This window comes from Mandrillus leucophaeus, unplaced genomic scaffold, assembly GCF_000951045.1.
Source record: "Mandrillus leucophaeus isolate KB7577 unplaced genomic scaffold, Mleu.le_1.0 Scaffold380, whole genome shotgun sequence".
Lineage (NCBI taxonomy): Eukaryota > Metazoa > Chordata > Mammalia > Primates > Cercopithecidae > Mandrillus > Mandrillus leucophaeus.
In genome coordinates this window covers 376,173-394,185 of record NW_012104032.1, presented here as the reverse complement: position 1 = coordinate 394,185, position 18,013 = coordinate 376,173, and the positions used below count along the sequence as shown (strand labels likewise).

At 47.5% G+C, this 18,013-nt stretch overlaps 1 protein-coding gene across 2 annotated transcripts; it reads right to left on the bottom strand.

The window, feature by feature from the left end:
- Window positions 1-4,241: 4,241 nt before the first annotated feature.
- Window positions 4,242-18,004, bottom strand: ABHD4 (abhydrolase domain containing 4). 2 transcript variants are annotated; one of them, XM_011990618.1, is made up of 7 exons: window positions 17,918-18,004; window positions 14,521-14,609; window positions 12,515-12,887; window positions 12,198-12,352; window positions 10,068-10,179; window positions 6,683-6,869; window positions 4,242-5,726 (listed from the first exon to the last, which is right to left on the bottom strand). In XM_011990618.1, exons 1-7 carry the CDS (start codon window positions 17,938-17,940, stop codon window positions 5,637-5,639), a joined length of 1,029 nt encoding a protein of 342 aa, XP_011846008.1. In that variant the 5' UTR covers window positions 17,941-18,004; the 3' UTR covers window positions 4,242-5,636. The 2 variants fall into 2 exon arrangements, with proteins under 2 accessions (XP_011846008.1, XP_011846006.1); XM_011990616.1 differs by lacking the exon at window positions 4,242-5,726 and having other exon boundaries at window positions 6,191-6,869.
- Window positions 18,005-18,013: the final 9 nt, after the last annotated feature.

The following is an 18,013-nucleotide window of genomic DNA, read 5'->3' as shown; positions in this document are numbered from 1 at the left end:
TGGTATGTTTGGAAACAAAAAATGACATTCCCTCTCACCCCCCAAAAATCATAGAGTATCAGCATCTTTTTATAAAATAACAATACTTTAACCCTGAAAAGGTTAGAAAGGATATAATTTTAGAATTTAAAAATACTAAAAAGAAAAGGCACTATTTTGTTATGAACCAGAAACACTTTATCATGGACCAGCTCCAGTCTGCATATCTATGTAGGAAACCACTGCTATAATATATGGTTTTGCAGTTACATTCGGCTCACGCCTGTAATCTCCTTGAAAATTTTAGAAAGTACATGATGCCGTTTTTGTGTTAGTTACCTCATAATTTATCAGAGGCCCATAAATCTACCCTAAGTTGTGAGCCCTCTCAAAAATTCTGTTCCCAGACACTACACATGTTGTCAGCTGGTCAAATTGAGAAGATGAAACTATCACCTGTAACGCCATATCCTTCGGAATCCTCTTCAGCCACTAGCATGTCCCAGGTTTCTTCTGGTTGTGTATAATTTGACCTCATATTGCTATAGTTTGGATATTTGACTCTTCAAATCTCATGTTGAAATTTGATCCCCAATGGGGCCTAATGGGAGGTGTCTGGGTCATGGGGCAGATTCCTCACGAATGGCTTGGTGCTGTCCATGTGGTTATGAGTGAGTTCTTGCTCTAGTAGTGCCTGGGAGAGATTGTTAAAACAAGCCTGGCACCTCACTTGTCTCTCTCTTGCCCGCGCTGTCTTGTCATGTGATCTCTGCACACTCCAGTTCCCCTCACCCTTCCACCTTGAGTGGAAGCTTCCTGAGGCCCTCACCAGAAGCAGAGGCTGATGCCATGCTTCTTGTACAGCCTACTGAACTGACAGGTTTTCTTTTCTTCATAAATTACCCAGCCTCAGGTATTCCTTTATAGCAACACAAACAGACTAAGACACACATATACCAACTAACATATGTGGTTGCTGAATTATCACAAACTCTCCATCAGGCCTCAGAATACTCCAGTAGGAAGGAGCACCAACCACCAGTAAGGTGAGGTCTGCAGATCTCCTAGGACTTTAGCAGAGTCACCATCCAAGGGAATGGGGTCCTCGGTGGCATGGGGGAACAGACTGTGCACCTGCTGACATCTGCTAATCCTCCTTAGTATTCTGTCCAGGAATGAGGATTGTCTTTCCTCCTTAACCCTAGTGAAGAGTGATATTTAGTAGGACGATGACAAGGATCTTTCAAGCATAACAATGCTGAACTTATGCTATGAAAAACAGTCAATATTATAATAGCAAGGGAGGAGATGGTTTATCTTGAGATATTTCACTAGGATGGGGTTGAGACAGACCCTCGGAATCTCAAGTGTCTTTCTTGTTTCTGCAAGATAGACCAGGACCCTGAGGAAGGACAGAAAAGGAAGGGAGACTGAGAGAAAGGACCCTCCAGACCTCATCCAAGGACTCTGTATGAATTGAAAAGTCACAAAATGAGAAAAAATGTTGTGTACCATTCATTGGACATTGTATTTGTTATCAGTTAAGAGTAGGAGTCTTAGGCCGGGCGCGGTGGCTCACGCCTGTAATCCCAACACTTTGGGAGGCCAAAGCGGGTGGATCGCCTGAGGTCAGGAGTTTGAGACCAGCCTGATCAATATGGTGAAACCCCGTTTCTACTAAAAATACAAAAATTAACTGAGCATGGTGGTGTGCGCCTGTAGTCCCAGTTACTCAGGAGGCTGAGGCAGGGGAATTGCTTGGACCCGGGAGGCAGAGGTTTCAGTGAGCTGAGATTACGCCATTGCACTCCAGCCTGGGCGACAAAGCGACACTCCATCTCAAAACAAAACAAAACAAAACAAAAAGTAGGAGTCTCTTCTCTCTGGCCATGAACTGTACCTGCAGGGTCATGGATCAGAGTAGAAAGAGGTATTCATCAAGATTTCACCACCCTTTTGGCAATGAAACCAGACTACATTTTTAGCACACATACTTTGGTGTCCATACTGAGGAGGAAGTTAAATTTAGCACATTTCCCACTAGTCGCTGAACACTGCAGTACCTCCTGGGTCTTAAGTTCAGCCACAGTCCTTCATGTCTATCTGTGGAATCTCTCCTTTTAAACTGCCAGGCATTTGAGGAGTCTGGATTTACGGTTTGAACTGTCACCCTAAATCCTTAGTGCCCACCCGGAAACTGTGCTGACTGGGTGGAATGTTCACAGTAATTTCTTAGTCCCACCTAGTGGAATGTTAGGAATGTTTCTGTCAGATGGGGTGCGTGTCTGCGCGCTGGCTTGTGTCCATGCGTGCAGACCATGTAGTATAAACAGGGCACTCTGGGTGACCTTTCTCAGACTCTTCTTGCATCTGCTCCTGAAGAATGTGTTTGCCTCGTGTTGAGTTGGAAAAAGCAGATCAGCACATGTGCTACCTCCAAAAACAGTGATTCTGGAGCAAGCAGAATGAACTCTCAGGGGCACAGGCCCTACTGTACCCAGCCTGCTGGGTCAAATGTCAGAGACAGAGTCCCTTAGACCAGTTCCTGAGACACAGGGCACCAGAATCTCCTAGGAATGTGTTTAAATGCGGATTTCATGGTCGGACTTCATTCAGGTTAACCAAATCAAACTCTGGGGAATACAGCTCAGGAATCTCTATTTAAAAAAAATACCCCCAGGTTGTTTTGTTATGTGACTGGGTTTGGTAACTACTGCCTCACTTGGCCCATTCTTCAAGAGGGTGGTAGGGTCATGCAGCGTTGATACTAAGTCTTTTCGATTTTACCTCCTAAGCATCTTTTGAATCTTTCCCCTCTCTGTGTCCATCAGCCCCTAGCCAAGTCCAAACTACCAGCAACTCTAGCATGGACCACGGCAGCAGCCTCAAAGTTCTCATTCCCCTCTCACCTGAATTCCACAGAGCAGCCAGAATGGCTGTTTCAATCTCAGGCTGCTTCTGTGGAATCACTCCCTACCCCACCCTGACCCTCATTCATTTCCTTCCATTGCTTTTTAGAATGAACACAACATTCTTCATGTGGCCAGAGGATCTGCTGAGCTGGTCCCTACTGATCTCACCAGACTTCTCTCCCAGCCACCTGCCTGTGTAGTCGCCCCTCTCTCCAGACATTCCTTCCCCTTTCCCTGGTCCTGCCTTCAGGCACAGCTGCCATCACTTCTGCAGGAGGTTTTCTCAATTCTCACGGGTGGCACTCCAGCAATTTTACATTGATTTACATAAATTTTGACTAGATGCATCTCTCTGAGTGAACTGAAATTTCTCACAAAGGCAGAGACTATCTGTTTCTTCACTATTGTCGCCGTAGTGGTTGGCATTTAGTAAGCTCTAAATACCTGCCTTCTCCTCCCTATAACAATCCTCAGAGAAGACACAGGGTCCTGAGATGGATCAGAAGTTTGTAATTATATTCAGGAGGAGTTCTGTCTATTCATTCATCATGACATGTGCAGTATCATGTGCCTTTTAAAAAAGTTATTTTTAATACTTTTTCAATCAGCCTATGCACATGGAATATGCGCCATTTAGAACTGTGGAATTCTGGGCCCAGTTGGACTCAGCCAGCACAGAGCAAGCACTGTTAGCAATGATTTGAACACTTTTTTTGAAGACTTGGTATATCTCACTTCCCATGGCTTGATGAAAACAAACATTTATTGAACATGAACTATGTGCTAGATGTGCCCTTTGTCTTTATGTTGCTTATGGTCTGGGGAGGAAAGAGACATTAAATAAGTAACCACAAGTTTATAAGTTTTACAAAAAGGGCAGATGATATGCCACAGAGATGCAGAACCGAGGGGTCCGAGTCTAGTCTAGGGAATCAGGGGAAGGTGTCTCTGCATAAGGAATATTTGAGCTGAGATCCAGAGGATGAGTACAAGTTAGAACAGGATGTAGGGAGCAGTACAGGCTGGGCTCCCTGGAACTTAGGAAGAAAGGATGCTTAATGGGCAGCAGGAAGTACTAAGCTCCGCCTCTCTCCTGTGAACTGGGGCTTGGCCCATCCACACTCTGGATCTCGACTCCTCATTTGTCATGAGTGGTTGGCTGAGAGGGCCTGTGCTGACCTGGACTCTGGCTGGGTCTAGCGGGCAAATGCCACACTAAAAGGAGAAGGAGTCATGGGTAGGCAGGCAACCCTCAGGACTCCCTTCTCTCAGGCATCACACAGGCTGTTGCGAATTCAGCACCACCAGCGCTCTTGTCAGAGCAATTTTAAACATCATCGCCACCGGCAGTTTTTACTCATTTGTTTATTAATATAGAAAAGGAGCCCAGGGCAGCTGGACCAGTAGTACAAAGCACCAGGAGTTAATGCCATTCTGGTGACAGGGTTGGTTTTACAAAAGTGAAGGAGCAGGCGGGAGCTGCCAGGTTCTGAGGCCAGGCCCAGCCTACTGCCCAGAACCCCTGGAACAGCTCCCTGGGAGAGGGCTGACAGGTGGGTCGGGGGTGGATTGAACTGGAAACCACGGGGACAGATGGGAGGGATAGAGGGTCATGCAGTGGGAACCACCCAGTGGCTGATAAGGACAGGGAACTGGTGTCTGGAGGCTCCCCGTTGGGCCATGGGCAGGGGCTTGCAGATGGCCTCAGCTCTGGGGGCAGGTAGAGAAACTGCAGAGATTGATGGGCATGGAGAACCCAGACATGGCCCTGGGACTGAAGGGCCTTTCCACCCTTTCTTCACCAGGAGCCACCTTTGCTCTATACTACATGTGGGGCTTCAGGGCCCAAGGCACAGGGGAGGCTCAGAGGCCTCCAGTTGGGAGGCAGATGGGGCAAGGAAGGAAGCACTTGAGTGTCCCTAGCTTAGGCAGCCAGGGATGAGACACAGGCAGGACAACAGCATCCCCACATAGTGGGGCTAGAAAGTGGGGCAGGGACAGGCTTATCCTCAGCCAGTGACCAGGACCAGCCCCTTGGCAATGGTGCCTGTCTCGAGCCTTAGCAAATCAAGTGTGCAACAAGCACAGGGTGTCGGCAGACCTGGGCCCTAGCCAGAACTTGAATCACACAGAGCTGTATCACCATGGTCCAGCCATGTCCTGCCTTGGCCTGTTTCCTCCTCTGTCAATGAGGGCTTTGAATAAGACCTTCTAGGTCATGAAAAGGACTCTGCAGGTGAAGGGAACTCTAGGACTTGCTCTTGGCGGTTAACCAGACCCTGGATGGAACTGGTATGGGATGAGGTGAAGTGGGGGATGGAGGAGGAAAGTGTTCTTGCATGGAACCCATCCCCACAAACACTGCAGAGCTAGGAAAGGCCACTGGAAGCCTTTCTTTGCCCAGAGGAAGAAAGGCCGCAGAGAGAGCTAATGTGGCTCGGCGCGATCCCTTCACATCCTCCACCATCTGGGTAACACTTGGCAAGGAGTGGATGGGTGACATTGTGCAACCTTTTATGTTCTTCCCCGGGGGGTGGCACTCAAGGCTTCTTGTGGCTTCTGCCTTCAGCCTTCAGTGTGGGATCAAGAGTGTTCTTTTCACTGTGGTCCTGTTCTGGGAACAGCCCAAGACTCTGCCTGGCTGGCACATGTTAGTTGGTGAGGAAAGGACAGAGTGGGTGAGTAAGCAGACAGGGAGGCAAGAGTGACTCTCTGGCTTTCTCCTCTTCCTCTTCAGAGAGTGGCTCAATCAACTGAGTCGCAGATCTCCTCCACCACAGCATTGAAGATGTGTGGCTGGTCAGCATAGACGTGGTGAGACGCACCCTCAATCTCCTGTGGAGAGAGGACCCGCAGGGGTGGGATGGCCCTTTATTTCCTGGCGCTGGGAAGCCTTCACACTATTTATTTTCCCCTTAGACTTGCTTGCCTGCCACCCACCAGCTCTTATCAGAAATAATGCTCCACCTTTCTCGTTTGGATCTTGGTATTTTCCTTTGACAGCCAATGAATCCCAATATCCCATTCTACCTATCTGATGAACATTCACTAGGTCTTTCCTTCCATGTTAGCCCCACCACTGATCTGCTCATTTAATCCAAAGGTCCAGTAAACCTGGGCCCATGGTTGGCACCCAGCCTCATTAAGCACACTCATTGGCACATGGTGGAGAGGGCTAAAAAAAAGGGGAGGAGGTGTGGTGGGGGGGCTTCATGGCAGCCTCTACTATTCACTCTACTGCCCATGGCTCTGGTTTTGGAGTACGAACTTCATGGGGGCTGAAGTAGCAGCAGGTACCTGGCTACTAGACAATAACCAGCCTTTTAGCTGAACTGGCTAAAAGTAGGAAGCCCCTAATTAAGATATTACAATCCCAGCACTTTGGGAGGCCAAGGTGGGCAGATCACCTGAGGTCAGGAGTTCGAGACCAGCCTGACCAACATGGAGAAACCTCGTCTCTACTAAAAATACAAAATTATCTGGGTGTGGTGGTGCATGCCTATAATCCCAGCTACTCGGGAGGCTGAGGCAGGAGAATTGCTTCAACCTGGGAGGTGGAGGTTGCGGTAAGCTGAGATTGCACCATTGTACTCTAGCCTGGGCAACAAAAGCAAGACTCCATCTCAAAAAAAAAAAAAGATATTACAAAGAGAGCTTCCAAACTTCTCAAATCTACTGCCCTATCTCAGTCTGTCCATTCCTCTTTCTTCTTGATCACCCTTCTCTACCCCAAGGCTGACACCTGATTGACTCTCAGTCATCATTTCCACTCCTTGGGTGGTGCAACATACCATGTCTCGGACATAGGAATCTGGCCGCTGCATCTTCACCTTTTTTCCCGTACTGGTATCTATCCAGGTGTTGGACCCATAGATCATGGTGATGGGCACATCTTTTCGAATCAAGTGAATTCGCTCCAGCATAGGGCGCCGGGCCCAGCCAAAGGACTCCATCATGGCTTTGAATGCCGTCTCACCACTGTCAGAAGCAAAACAGCAATAAACTTCACAGCAGAATATGTCAACTTGTTGGTCTCTTCAGAGACTGAGACAGAATCTTAGTCATCTTTGTATTCCTGTCAAAGCCCCACACTGGGCTCATTAAATATTGGTAAGATTAGCAGATGACCAAAATTCCAGAGGCCTCCTATCACAGAAGAGTTCAGAGGAACACTTGTGAACAACCCCATGACAGTACGAACTGTCCAAGACTCTGGGAATGAAATGGGTTATTATTGACTCAACAAATATTGTCGGTCATGCCCTGGGCGGGGAAAGGGGACACATGAACAAGAAAGGCAGGGTGTTGTCCCTCCTGAAGCTCACACACTTTAGCTCCTGTGTTAGGGAGGTAGGCATTAAGTAAATAATCATATGATTAATTGTTATTTAATTTAAAATTTCTTGGGCTGGGCGCGGTGGCTCACACCTATAATCCCAGCACTATGGGAGGCCGAGGCAGGCGGATCATTTGAGGTCAGGAGTTTAAGACCAGCCTGGCCAACATGGTGAGACCCTGTCTCTACTGAAAATACAAAAATTAGTGGGGCGTGGTGTTGTGCTCCTGTAATCCTAGCTACTCGGGAGGCTGAGGCAGGAGAATTGCTTGAGCCTGGGAGACAGAGGTTGCAGTGAGCCAAGATCATGCCACTGCACTCTGGCCTGGGCGACACAGTGAGACTCCATCTCAAAAAAACAAAAAAACAGCCGGACACGGAGGTTCAGGCCTAAAATCCCAGCACTTTGGGAGGCCAAGGTGGGCGGATCACCTGAGGTCGGGAGTTCGAGACAAGCCTGGCCAACATGGTGAAACCCCATCTCTACCAAAAATACAAAATTAGCTGGGCGTGGCGGTGCATGCCAGCAATCCCAGCTTCTTGGGAGACTGAGGCAGGAGAATTGCTTGAACCTGGGAGGCAGAGGTTGCAGTGAGCTGAGATCATGCCATTGCACTCCAGCCTGGGCAATGAGCAAAACTCTATCTCAAAAACAAACAAACAAACAAACAAACAAACAAATACAACTTAAAATTTCCCCAGAAGGGTGAAAAGGTGGTTGGGTGCTATGAAAACACAGCCTGGGGATTTAGCCTGTTGGGGGTCTAGAGAGATGGTCAGAAGTTCATCTGAGGTGAACGCTTAAAAGTGAGTACTATAGTAGTAAAAAGGGCTTCCTGAGAAGACTCTGGAATTAAAAATCAGTCTTCCAAGGACTGGGGAAGCAGCAGTTTCTGTTAAGCAAGAAGCAATAAATGCCAATGTAATCTATTTCATCCCCTGGTCATTTGCTCAGGTAGAATGAATTGAGGCCGTATCATGAGGTGTCCACAAGGCTGGGACAGAGCCAGCTTTCTGGGCTGGTCGACAGCTTCTGCTAGAGATAGGGCAGGTTGGGGACACTGCTGCCTCCTAGGCTTGGCCTGTTTAGTACCGTTAGATCTCCATCCTCTTTTACATGTACAGATGAACGGGAACCTGAGTTCTGCCCAGGCCACCAGAAATAGATAATTTTTCCTTAAGATATTGTAACATAGCAGAAAAAGCATGGAATTTGGAGTCAAATGAATTCAAATCCTCGGCTGTGTTTCCTTACCAAGTCATGCAACCAGAATATACTTTAATTTCCTCATCTACAAATGTAGAGTATTATGCCTACTTCACTAGGACATCATTAGGAAAATAAAAATATATACAAAGCCCCTAAGTTTAGGTGAGGTGAAGAAGATACCCTTAAACACGTTGGTCAAATTTCACGTTTTCCAAGGAAATGATAAGCGTTACCATGAGCTTGTCAGGGTTACAAAGTCAAAAAACTCAGGGAGTTACAAAATTGAGTGATGGTGTTTGTGGGTGAGGGAACTGGTTGTCACTGATGTCACCTTTGCTTCCTCTGGGACACAAATGAATTGCAGACTTATATACTCTGTGGCTTAGGTTGGGAGGACATTGTACAGAACTAGGTCTGGGATGGGGAAAGTTCTGGGGAAAGAGCTAGGGCTGGGCCTGTGGGGCCTCAGGTAGGTATGAGACAGGCACTGAGCCCACGGGGGCTAAGAGAAGGGCCAAGGGCAGGAAGACAGGGGAACCTGATGTGACTGCTGAGCTGGGAGTTTCTATACTACTGTTTGATCAGGGTTCTTCAATTAGCTGAGCTCATGTGGAATGCTGGACAGACAGCTCACACACTGCCCAACAGCTGTCTGGATTTGAGGTTAACGTTCAGACAGTATTACTGGAATGCAAATCTCTGCCTTTTTCACGGCTTTGGGCTCACAACGAGTGACTTGGACAGCCTTAGAAAGGGGTAGGGCAGTAAGCCTGCCTTTGCTGAGATGCCTCCCAGCAGCTCCGGGTGTCACCAACATGGCCTCGTGGTATCAGCCAGTCACAGGGCACTTCCACGTAAAAGGATCGCCTCCCTGACTGCCCTGCCATCCACGCTGCCCAAACTGCAGGGAGGTAGGCTTGTGGGGCCTGCGGTGTCAATAAGCAGCACCAGATAGGAACTTTTCAGAGTTCTCGGGACATCCCCTCATCTCCCAAAGATGCAAAGAAATTTCTGTCCCAATGATAAGGCATTTCAAGGGCACATAATTAAATTTTAAAACGCATGCTCTTTCATTGAGAAATTCTATTTGTAGTAATGTGTTCAACAGATACAGTCACATGTGTGTACAAAGGAATCTGTACATGGAGGCCCTCTGAAGAAATGGCACACGTGCTATCTTAGACTGGAAATAATAAGGAAATTTAGGGACTATATGCTTGTGACAGGAGAAGACTTCCTTTTGAAAAATATCATGTTTTTGCTAATTATTTTTGACCTAAAAACGAAAAAAAAAAAACCATGTTTGTATCACCTTTTCTATTAAAAACATCTTTAAAAATATTAGTATTTTCCAGACTCTTGCTTATCAGGCCAATTGCATACCTGCAGGGAACAGGGAGGGCCTTCCTCTAGAGATGGGCAGCATGTTTAATGAATCTATTATCTTCTATGTTCCTTTGGGTCTATCCCTGGGGAACTCTCTGGAAATGATGAGGCTTGCTAGTGCCTATGTTTCCCTAACTGAGTCAGAGCTTTGTTGAAGAAGAAATAAAGCCCAGAACTCCAGCAGCTAAGAGTTTTTTCTCCTAACAACTGTCTGCCCCAAGCCAGCCTGGGGAGCTGCCCTCACCTGGGATTCTGCGCATTGCAGTGGTAGATATACTCTGATATGGTATCATCTTCAAAGAAGTCTGCAAACTTGCGTTTGAAGTCCGGCCGGAATCGCTGCACCAGGCCAGGCCCTGGGAGGGGATAGAAAAACACAGAGTGGCCAGTTTGGGAGGTGGGGCAGGGAAGACTCCTGCCTGTGTATGTTTTAACAACTCTAACTAAATCTTATTTCTCCTAAGGGTTTGTTTGCTTTATTCATTTAACATTACAGCAGCATAAAGAGTGCGGGAATCTACTGGCAAGCTCCAGGTGACTTCAAATGACAAAGTCAGCTCATTACCAAAGAATTTAGAGACAGTCTAACATCACTGAGGAGCCAGGTTATTTTCAGCTCAATGAAGTCCCAAGACCTATCCCTGTAAGAATCACAAGCCCTCCCCATCAGAATCCATGGCTGAGATGCTCTTCTTTTAGAGCCTGAGCTGTGTTCTCTTTCTCCCAGACACCCTTATGGCCTTTTAATCTTCTGATGGTAGCAGATGGAACTAGACCACCTCCCAAGAGCGCTCTCATTTTCAGGCCTGTAGTAGAATATGTGGAGAGGTGAACTAAACACAATCGTGTCTCAGACTCAGGGCACTGTTTTACAACAATCTGTTCCTTTCACCTCATTATGGTATACACACATCCAACAACAGACTGTAAAAATTGGGTCTACTGATCAACTTCTGATCTCTGATCTCTCTCTTTCTCTCTGGTCTTCTCTCTGTTTATGAGAAGCAAGAGGGGGGTAAGAAGGGGCTGGGTGGGGGGTGTCATGAGGATCTGCATGGGCCTGGCCCTCCCTGCTGCATAGTCCTTCATGGCTGCGGGCCAACTTCCACAACCATGATAGCTCTGATGCTCCTGCACGAGCCTGGCCAGAGGTGAGAAGAAGGGAGAGTAGCTCGAGTAGGCCTTCTTTTTGGCAAAGGACTATAGAGTCTGTTGGAGACCACAGTGCTGGGAACCTCTGCCCATTTTCTCTCCTTTGGCACCTGCATCTTGGTGTCCTCCCTCTCTCTCAGAACTCCTAAACTCCTATATTCTACTCGAATGCTTTTTTTCTTTGTCTGGAATCATTCTGTTTTTATTGAAGGACCTAGAGAGATAACTCTTACTTAGCCATCAGCAATTAACTTATAATAATTGGCTATTGAATATTACTATGTAATCACAACCATCAGTACAAGATAGGCGTCATCAATCTTTTCCATAACAGAATCTGCTTTTCACGTCATCAGCGTAAAAAGTTCCCCAGCAGAGAAGGGTGCTGGCAGTGTGAGGTCAGAAGGCTGGAGATGCTCATCATTATGGCTGGCTCCCCATGGTCCTCCACCTCCTTTTCTCCCTTTTACCCACAGAATTTGCTGACAGTTATTAAGTGCTAGGTGACACAGAGCAGGTGAAGATGTGGTGCTTGCCTGGACAAGTGCATGGTTCAGAGGGGCTTGCCTGCCACTGTGGGTTATGTTGGAGGTTTTGGTTCTGACCTCTCCCTGCTGCAGGTGTTGGGTGAACCAAAGGGATAGGATTCAGTGGTTACTGAGCGTGAATCACCAGCAGGTTTTCATAAAATTTCATACACATTGGCTGTGCTGGCTCACGCCCATAATCCTAGCACTTTGGGAGGCTGACGAGGATGGATCACTAGAGGCCAGGAGTTCAAGACCAGCCTGGCCAACATGGTGAAACCCCATCTCTACTAAAAATACAAAAAGTAGCCAGGTGTGATGGGGTACACCTGCAGTCCCAGCTACTCAGGAGGCTCAGGCAGGGGAATGGCTTGAACCCGGGAGGCAGAGGTTGCAGTGAGCTGAGATTGCACCACTGCACACCAGCCTGGGAGACACAGTGAAACTCTGGTAGCTATTCTGCTCCACCTGTTCCTGGCATAGGAAAGGCTTTTCCCATGCCGACGAAGGGAAAAATATAAAAAACAAAAAATAAAAAACTTCTCAAACCTTGAACAAAGTGATCTGGTTCAGATTAACAGCTTTAAATAACAAGACTAGGCCCATTCCCACTTTTTAGGAATAAGCGGGAAAGACACAGTAGGGCTTCTAGAAGGTTACAGCCTTCCTTTAAGGAGATACTACAGGCTACTCACCCCAGGGCCCAGCTACTCGAAGAACAGCCAATGGATTGGAACGTCCTAGGACAGATGCCACGGCTTTGACCCAGGTTGGGGGTGCACGGATCTCACTGGGGTTAGTTGGTCGGAGGGGAAAGCCCCATGGGTCCACCAGGATGAGGTGTTTAACTCTATGTTAAAGGCAGAAAGAGGAGAAGACACATTATATTCTTTGGTAGGTGCCATAGCCCCTTAAATCGCCTGGGAATGAGAGAACTTTGGAAACGAATACTGGAAAGTTCCCATTAAGGTTAGGAATTAGGTCACGAGGGATGGAGGCATCTCCTTATTACCTATCAGGGTACTTGATTGAGTAAGAAGTGGCCAGGAATCCTCCCAAACTGTGCCCCAGGAGGATCATGCTGGGGATCCCCATGGTCTCCCGCCATGTCTCTATCGATGTCACAAACTCATCCTCAGCCCCCTCCGGGTCCCTCGGGAATGCTGGCCTTGAGCTTCGCCCAAAACCAAGCAGATCGAAGGTGTGCAGTGTGCGGCGGGCACTCAGTGAGTCCATGTTGAGGATCCAGAGGCCCACGCCGCCCCCAAAACCGTGCACCATCACCAGGGGGGTGCGATCCTTTTGCTCGGGGCTCACAGTCACCGTCCAGATCTTATTCTGGTTTGGGAGGGACACATATCTGGCCAGGAACTTATTCTGGAGACCTGGGGAGGAAAGAATCCCATGGCAAGTCAACAAGTCTGTTTCCTGACAGTATCATCATTTTGCCTGGACTACCACTCTTCACATCTCTCCCTTCCCCAATCCTCCCCAGTTTCCCTCAGCTCCTTCCTTTCACAACCCTCTGACCACTGAAAACGACTCTCTCCTGAACCAAACTTTAGGCAAGCCTTTCTGAGCCCTCTTCTTAACTAGGCTTTGACCCTGGCCCTGCCCTGTCTTCCAAATGTCTAGCTCAGTCTTAGCAAGAATCCTGCTAAGTCAGGATTAATAAGTCATACTACGTCAGTTAGTAAGAATTCCTTCATATCTGATCAAGTTCCTCATCCCTCACCTTTGACCTTCCCTTCAGTAATGATTCTGTTAAACTGGTTTGAAAAGAACTCTCCTTATCTTTGGTATTTCCTCAGTAATTTTCTATCCACTGACCCCCCTCACCCTGCTGTTTGGTTATAAATCCCCACTAGTCCTTACTGTATTCAAGAGTTGAGCCTGATCTCTCTCCTCTATTGCAATAGTCTTGAATGATCTTTACTGATTTAATCTGTCAAAATCACTTTTTCTTTAACACTACACACTTTAAAGAATTCAATTCCAATCACATTTGTAGATCATTTAGTCTGTATGTAGTAAGCGGGACTGTCTTAACCCTTGAAACAGTGTGCCCAGCTCCCTTTAGGCCCAGGGTGGTAGTGACACCACCAACCACACAGAGCTCTTGCATCCATTGCTCTTGAACCTGTGTGTGCTTGGGGCTTGATGGATGGACAGAACTGTGGTCCAGCCAGTTGGAGGGGGTGACGGGTGTGGACTGAGCCTCAGGTGAGAGACGGAGGTGGGGCAGTGCTTATTCTGCTGGTGTGACAGCAGTCTCCTGGGCAGAGCTGCCTGGGTGAAGCAGCCTGGATCCTGGACAGAGGCTTGAAAGCTCTGTCTGTTGTTTGTCTGCACTTACTTGGGCCCAGAAGAGAAAGGGTAGCTATGGCTGGGACAGTAGGGGTGTGGTGGAGAAGATCATATGGGAAATATGGGAAGAAGTGGCTTGAGGGGCTTGTTTGAGCGAGTGGTTGCTGCTGCTAGTGGGATGCCCTGCTGCAATGTAACAGTGCTGATGACAGCTGGTCTGCAAATCACAAACTACTGTGGTAACCAGATTGGGGGGGGGGTGGCAAAACCAGGTAGAACGCGGGAATAGTAATATCAGAGAATGCAAGATTGTTGGTCCGAGGGTCTGCAGGTGGTAAATCTAAGAAGTACTTGTGTGGTGAGAAGAGAGAAGGAGAGAAGGAGGAAGAGAGAAGTGGGGTAGAAGGAAGGAGGAACGGGAGAACGTATGTGTTTGTGTATGTTAGCTAGCACTGGCATAGGTTTTGAGGTGAAGTTCCAGGAAGTGACAGGAACCATCCACATGGCTAGGGAGATGTTGAGGAAGCACTATCATTGGATATGGTGCCTTCTGTATGCACCTCTTCCCTCACACAACTGACATCCTTTCCTCCCACTCCACACACACTGTTAATTAGAAATCAGTGGGCTCAATGTAGCAGGCTCTGGGAAGATCCTGAATCCTTCCTGGGCCCCATGAGGGAGGTGGGACAAGCTGTCCATTCTACTTACACTGGAGGATCCTGGCTTCCACATTCTTCAGCTGAGACATGGAAGTGGGGCGCCACGTGGGCAGCCAGCTACTCAGCCAGCCTTGAGGCCTGGGAGGAGGAGACAGAGACACTCATTGGCAACAATGGAAAGAAACATTGATGCTCTTAGCCTTGCTGAGAGTTACAAAAGGGTTCTCAGGAGGCAGGGTGTTCCCTAGCCTCAGGAGACCTGCCCACCATGGCAGCCAGCGGTTCCCTAGCTGCCTGATAGACTGTTTCTTTTTGGTAAATGGATATTAACAACATGCCCCTTGTTTCAATAGATATTCAGAACATCCTGTATATAATACTTTACAGTTTACAAAGCTCTGTAACATTTATTATCTCACTACAGCTTTCTAATTTCTCTTTGTTACTGATTATCATAATTTATGTTCAAGGAGATTAAAGGAAGAGGCATCTTTTAACTAATGTTTCAGTTATCCTTTGCTGTCCCCAGTACTAGCTGTTTCTTAACAGTAGGACAAATTCCCATGCCATCTCCCCTACTGGCAGGACACTGGTTGGTGTTTATGTGCACCCTCTTCCAAGCCCCTAGAAGTGCGGAATACTGTGTTGTGCCCGACTGATCTCTCAGGTAATCAATCAGTCCAACCCATGGAGATGGGGTAGGCAGGGAGGAGGAGGTGAGAGACCTGGATCCAAGTTCTGTTATGGTTCACTGACAGGACACAGGTTCCCTCTGGTCTTATTTTCTAGATTGTAAAATGAGTAGAAAGCTCACCTATGTCCTCACCTCCCATGACATGCAGTAAAACAGATAACTCATCCTGCTTTCTCCTTCACACCCAGTGACCTTAAGTCATTGCAAGGTAGAGGTTAAAAGCACCAGCTTTGGAATTACCACACACACACACACACACACACACACACCCCTCCTGGACCTGAATCATGGTGTTATCATTGATGAGCAGAATGGCTTTGGCCCATTAAATAACCTGTCTTTGAGCATCTATATATGTAAGGACCCTTGTAAGTTGCCCAGTACAAATGAGATGCTCAATGAATGAGTTTGTATTATTCCTTGCTAACCCTATATGACATTTCTCTTTTCTTGAACTCTGCCTGAGTTACAGGACAGACATCTACAGCTATAGGAAGGGCCTGTGAACACTGGCATACTCAAGGTAGGGTACTCTAAGGGGGAATGAGGGGAACCATTACCAAATCCCCTTGGCACACACTGGGCATCCTGATACATCATTTGAAGCACAGAATTTTAGATTAGGATGTTTCCTTAGGAATCATCTAGTCTAGCCTCTGTATTTTACAGATGAGCAAACTGATGCCCAAAGAGGTCATACAAGTTAGAAAAAAGAACCAGAACTAGAACCCCTTATCTCAAATCCAGGTTTCTCTCCCTAAACCTTCAAGCCTCAGCTTTTCAAGGTCATATACAAATATTCACAGAACTTAGTCACATTTTTACACTTATCTGTTTTCTCAAGGGAGGTGTGATCTAAACTCAGAAGGCCAGAGTTCCAATTTTAGCACTGTCATTTACCAGCAATGTGACTATGGGCACATTATTTAGCTTTTCTGTGTCACAGCTTCCTCATCTTTAAAAGGGAGGTAATAATATCTACCTCATAGGGTTGCTATAAAGATTAAATGGGTTAATGCATCTAAAGCACATAGAATAATGCCTAGCACAAGATAAACTCCCAATAAACTTTCCTTCCCCCCAGCTAAATCACAAGTTGTCTACATTCCCAGTGTTTTGCAAGTAGTAACTCTCAGTGGATGTTTGAAGTTTGAAAGAAAAACTGGGGTTGCAACTGGGAGTGATACATCAACGGTTTTAGCCAGATGAGAGTTGTCAATATCAATCGATCTAATTCTAGGGAGACTCAGAATCCTTTTAATATTCTACTGGAATTCCTCGTAGGCTTGAAGCACGGGGACCAAGACCACAGGATTTTGCCAGCCTTAAGAGACAAATTTTCTCTCCAAATCACAGGCTGTGACAAGTCAGATCATAACACCTGGATCCCACATTGTCCTGTTACTGTCCAAAGCAGAGCTCAGGAGAAACGCTACCCAAGGAACAGCATCACGGACTGCTCAGCAGATAGTCCTTGGTGGGAGAATTACTTTGCTTTCCTTCTTCACCAAACATGTTACAAGTAAAGCACTGGAAATGGTGCCTGGCACACTGTATGTGCTCAAAACTATGGGGGAGGTAAGGGCTGGGGTGGGAAATTGAGGCCAGGAGCAGGAAAGACATTCAGCCATTAACTTAACCTGGCTAGGATGGTCTCTGTCAACTTGATGGTGAAGCACAAGGGGTTCTGTGCTGGGAGAGAATCCTGTTCTAGACCTCTGTGATCTTGGGCAAGTCTCCTTATTTCTATGGACACCAGCTTCTTCATTTGTAAAAAGGAGCTGAACTACCTGCATGTTCTCCAGTTCTAATATTCTGCTTCCCTAAGTCCTTTAAAGCATTGCAAATTTCCTCTTGGAAAAGTCATCTTAGAAAGTAAAACATTCCCCTGGACATTTCTTTCAAGCCCAGCAAGCTATTAATTATGGTCATAAAGTTAATTAGTGTCCCGGACTTCCAGTTCTGCAGGACCCAGTAGGGTCCAGGAAAGGCCCAGTTCTGGTGAAACCAAGGCTCGGCTGGGAGCTGAGTCATTCTTCTCGTAGCAACTTTTTCTTGCTCCTATCAGATTGCGAACTGCCAGTCACACCACCTACAGGTGGTATCCCAAACCTGATGCCCTTGAGAGAGTGGTAGCAAATCCCAATAGCTCTAAATCTGAAACCACTGCATTAAAAATGTTGTTATGATTATTAAAAGCATTATCAACTAGGATCACATGCGCCTACGTGTCTCGGTGGGCGACAGCTAAAGAAACTTGCCAGCCCGTTGTTCCACACCAATTTCAGCGCGGTGGAGACCTCTCCAGTCTCTCCACACCTTCTCCTTGCCAGGCAGAGGGAGGAGGCTCCCTCCATCCCCACGACTGCCGTTCTGGGGCAAGTCGAGACGAGCACGCCTGGCTGCTATCTCCGCACCCGCGTCCCACAAGCTTGCTTTCGGGAATCTCCCACATTAACACGGAATCTCTCCAGAGGCCAGAGGAGAATGAAGGGCACTCGCGAGGACTAAGATAGAAAGCCAGGATCCCCGGGCTGCGGGCAAGCGCGTCTCCCATGGCTCCCCAGGCTCAGCCGCTGCCTCCTCTGGGCAAATGCAAAGCGAGCAACGCACCCACCCCCCGCCCTCCCCGGAGGCCGACCTGGAAATGGAAGGGCGGGAAGGTGTCTACAACTGTTTCTCAGCTACAGACAGTCCCAGGATCATGGCCCAGAGAGAGACAGAAAGAGAGAAAGGGACAGGATTAACTCACTGCTGCTCCAGATCATCGGCCATAGTAAACAAGCCCTGCCAGGTCCTGGCGCGCCCGCCCAGCGCCTGACGCCAGCACCAGCTGACCCGGGAGGCC

What these genes read in the sequence shown, in the direction of transcription:
- ABHD4 (XM_011990616.1), bottom strand. Translation starts at nt 17,940, where the DNA reads ATGGCCGATGATCTGGAGCAGCA. An exon ending in GGAAGCCAGGATCCTCCAGT is followed by an intron (nt 12,888 to 14,520) that starts GTAAGTAGAATG and finishes TTTCCTCCCCAG; the next exon opens with GTCTCCAGAATAAGTTCCTG. An exon ending in TCAATCAAGTACCCTGATAG is followed by an intron (nt 12,353 to 12,514) that starts GTAATAAGGAGA and finishes CCTTTAACATAG; the next exon opens with AGTTAAACACCTCATCCTGG.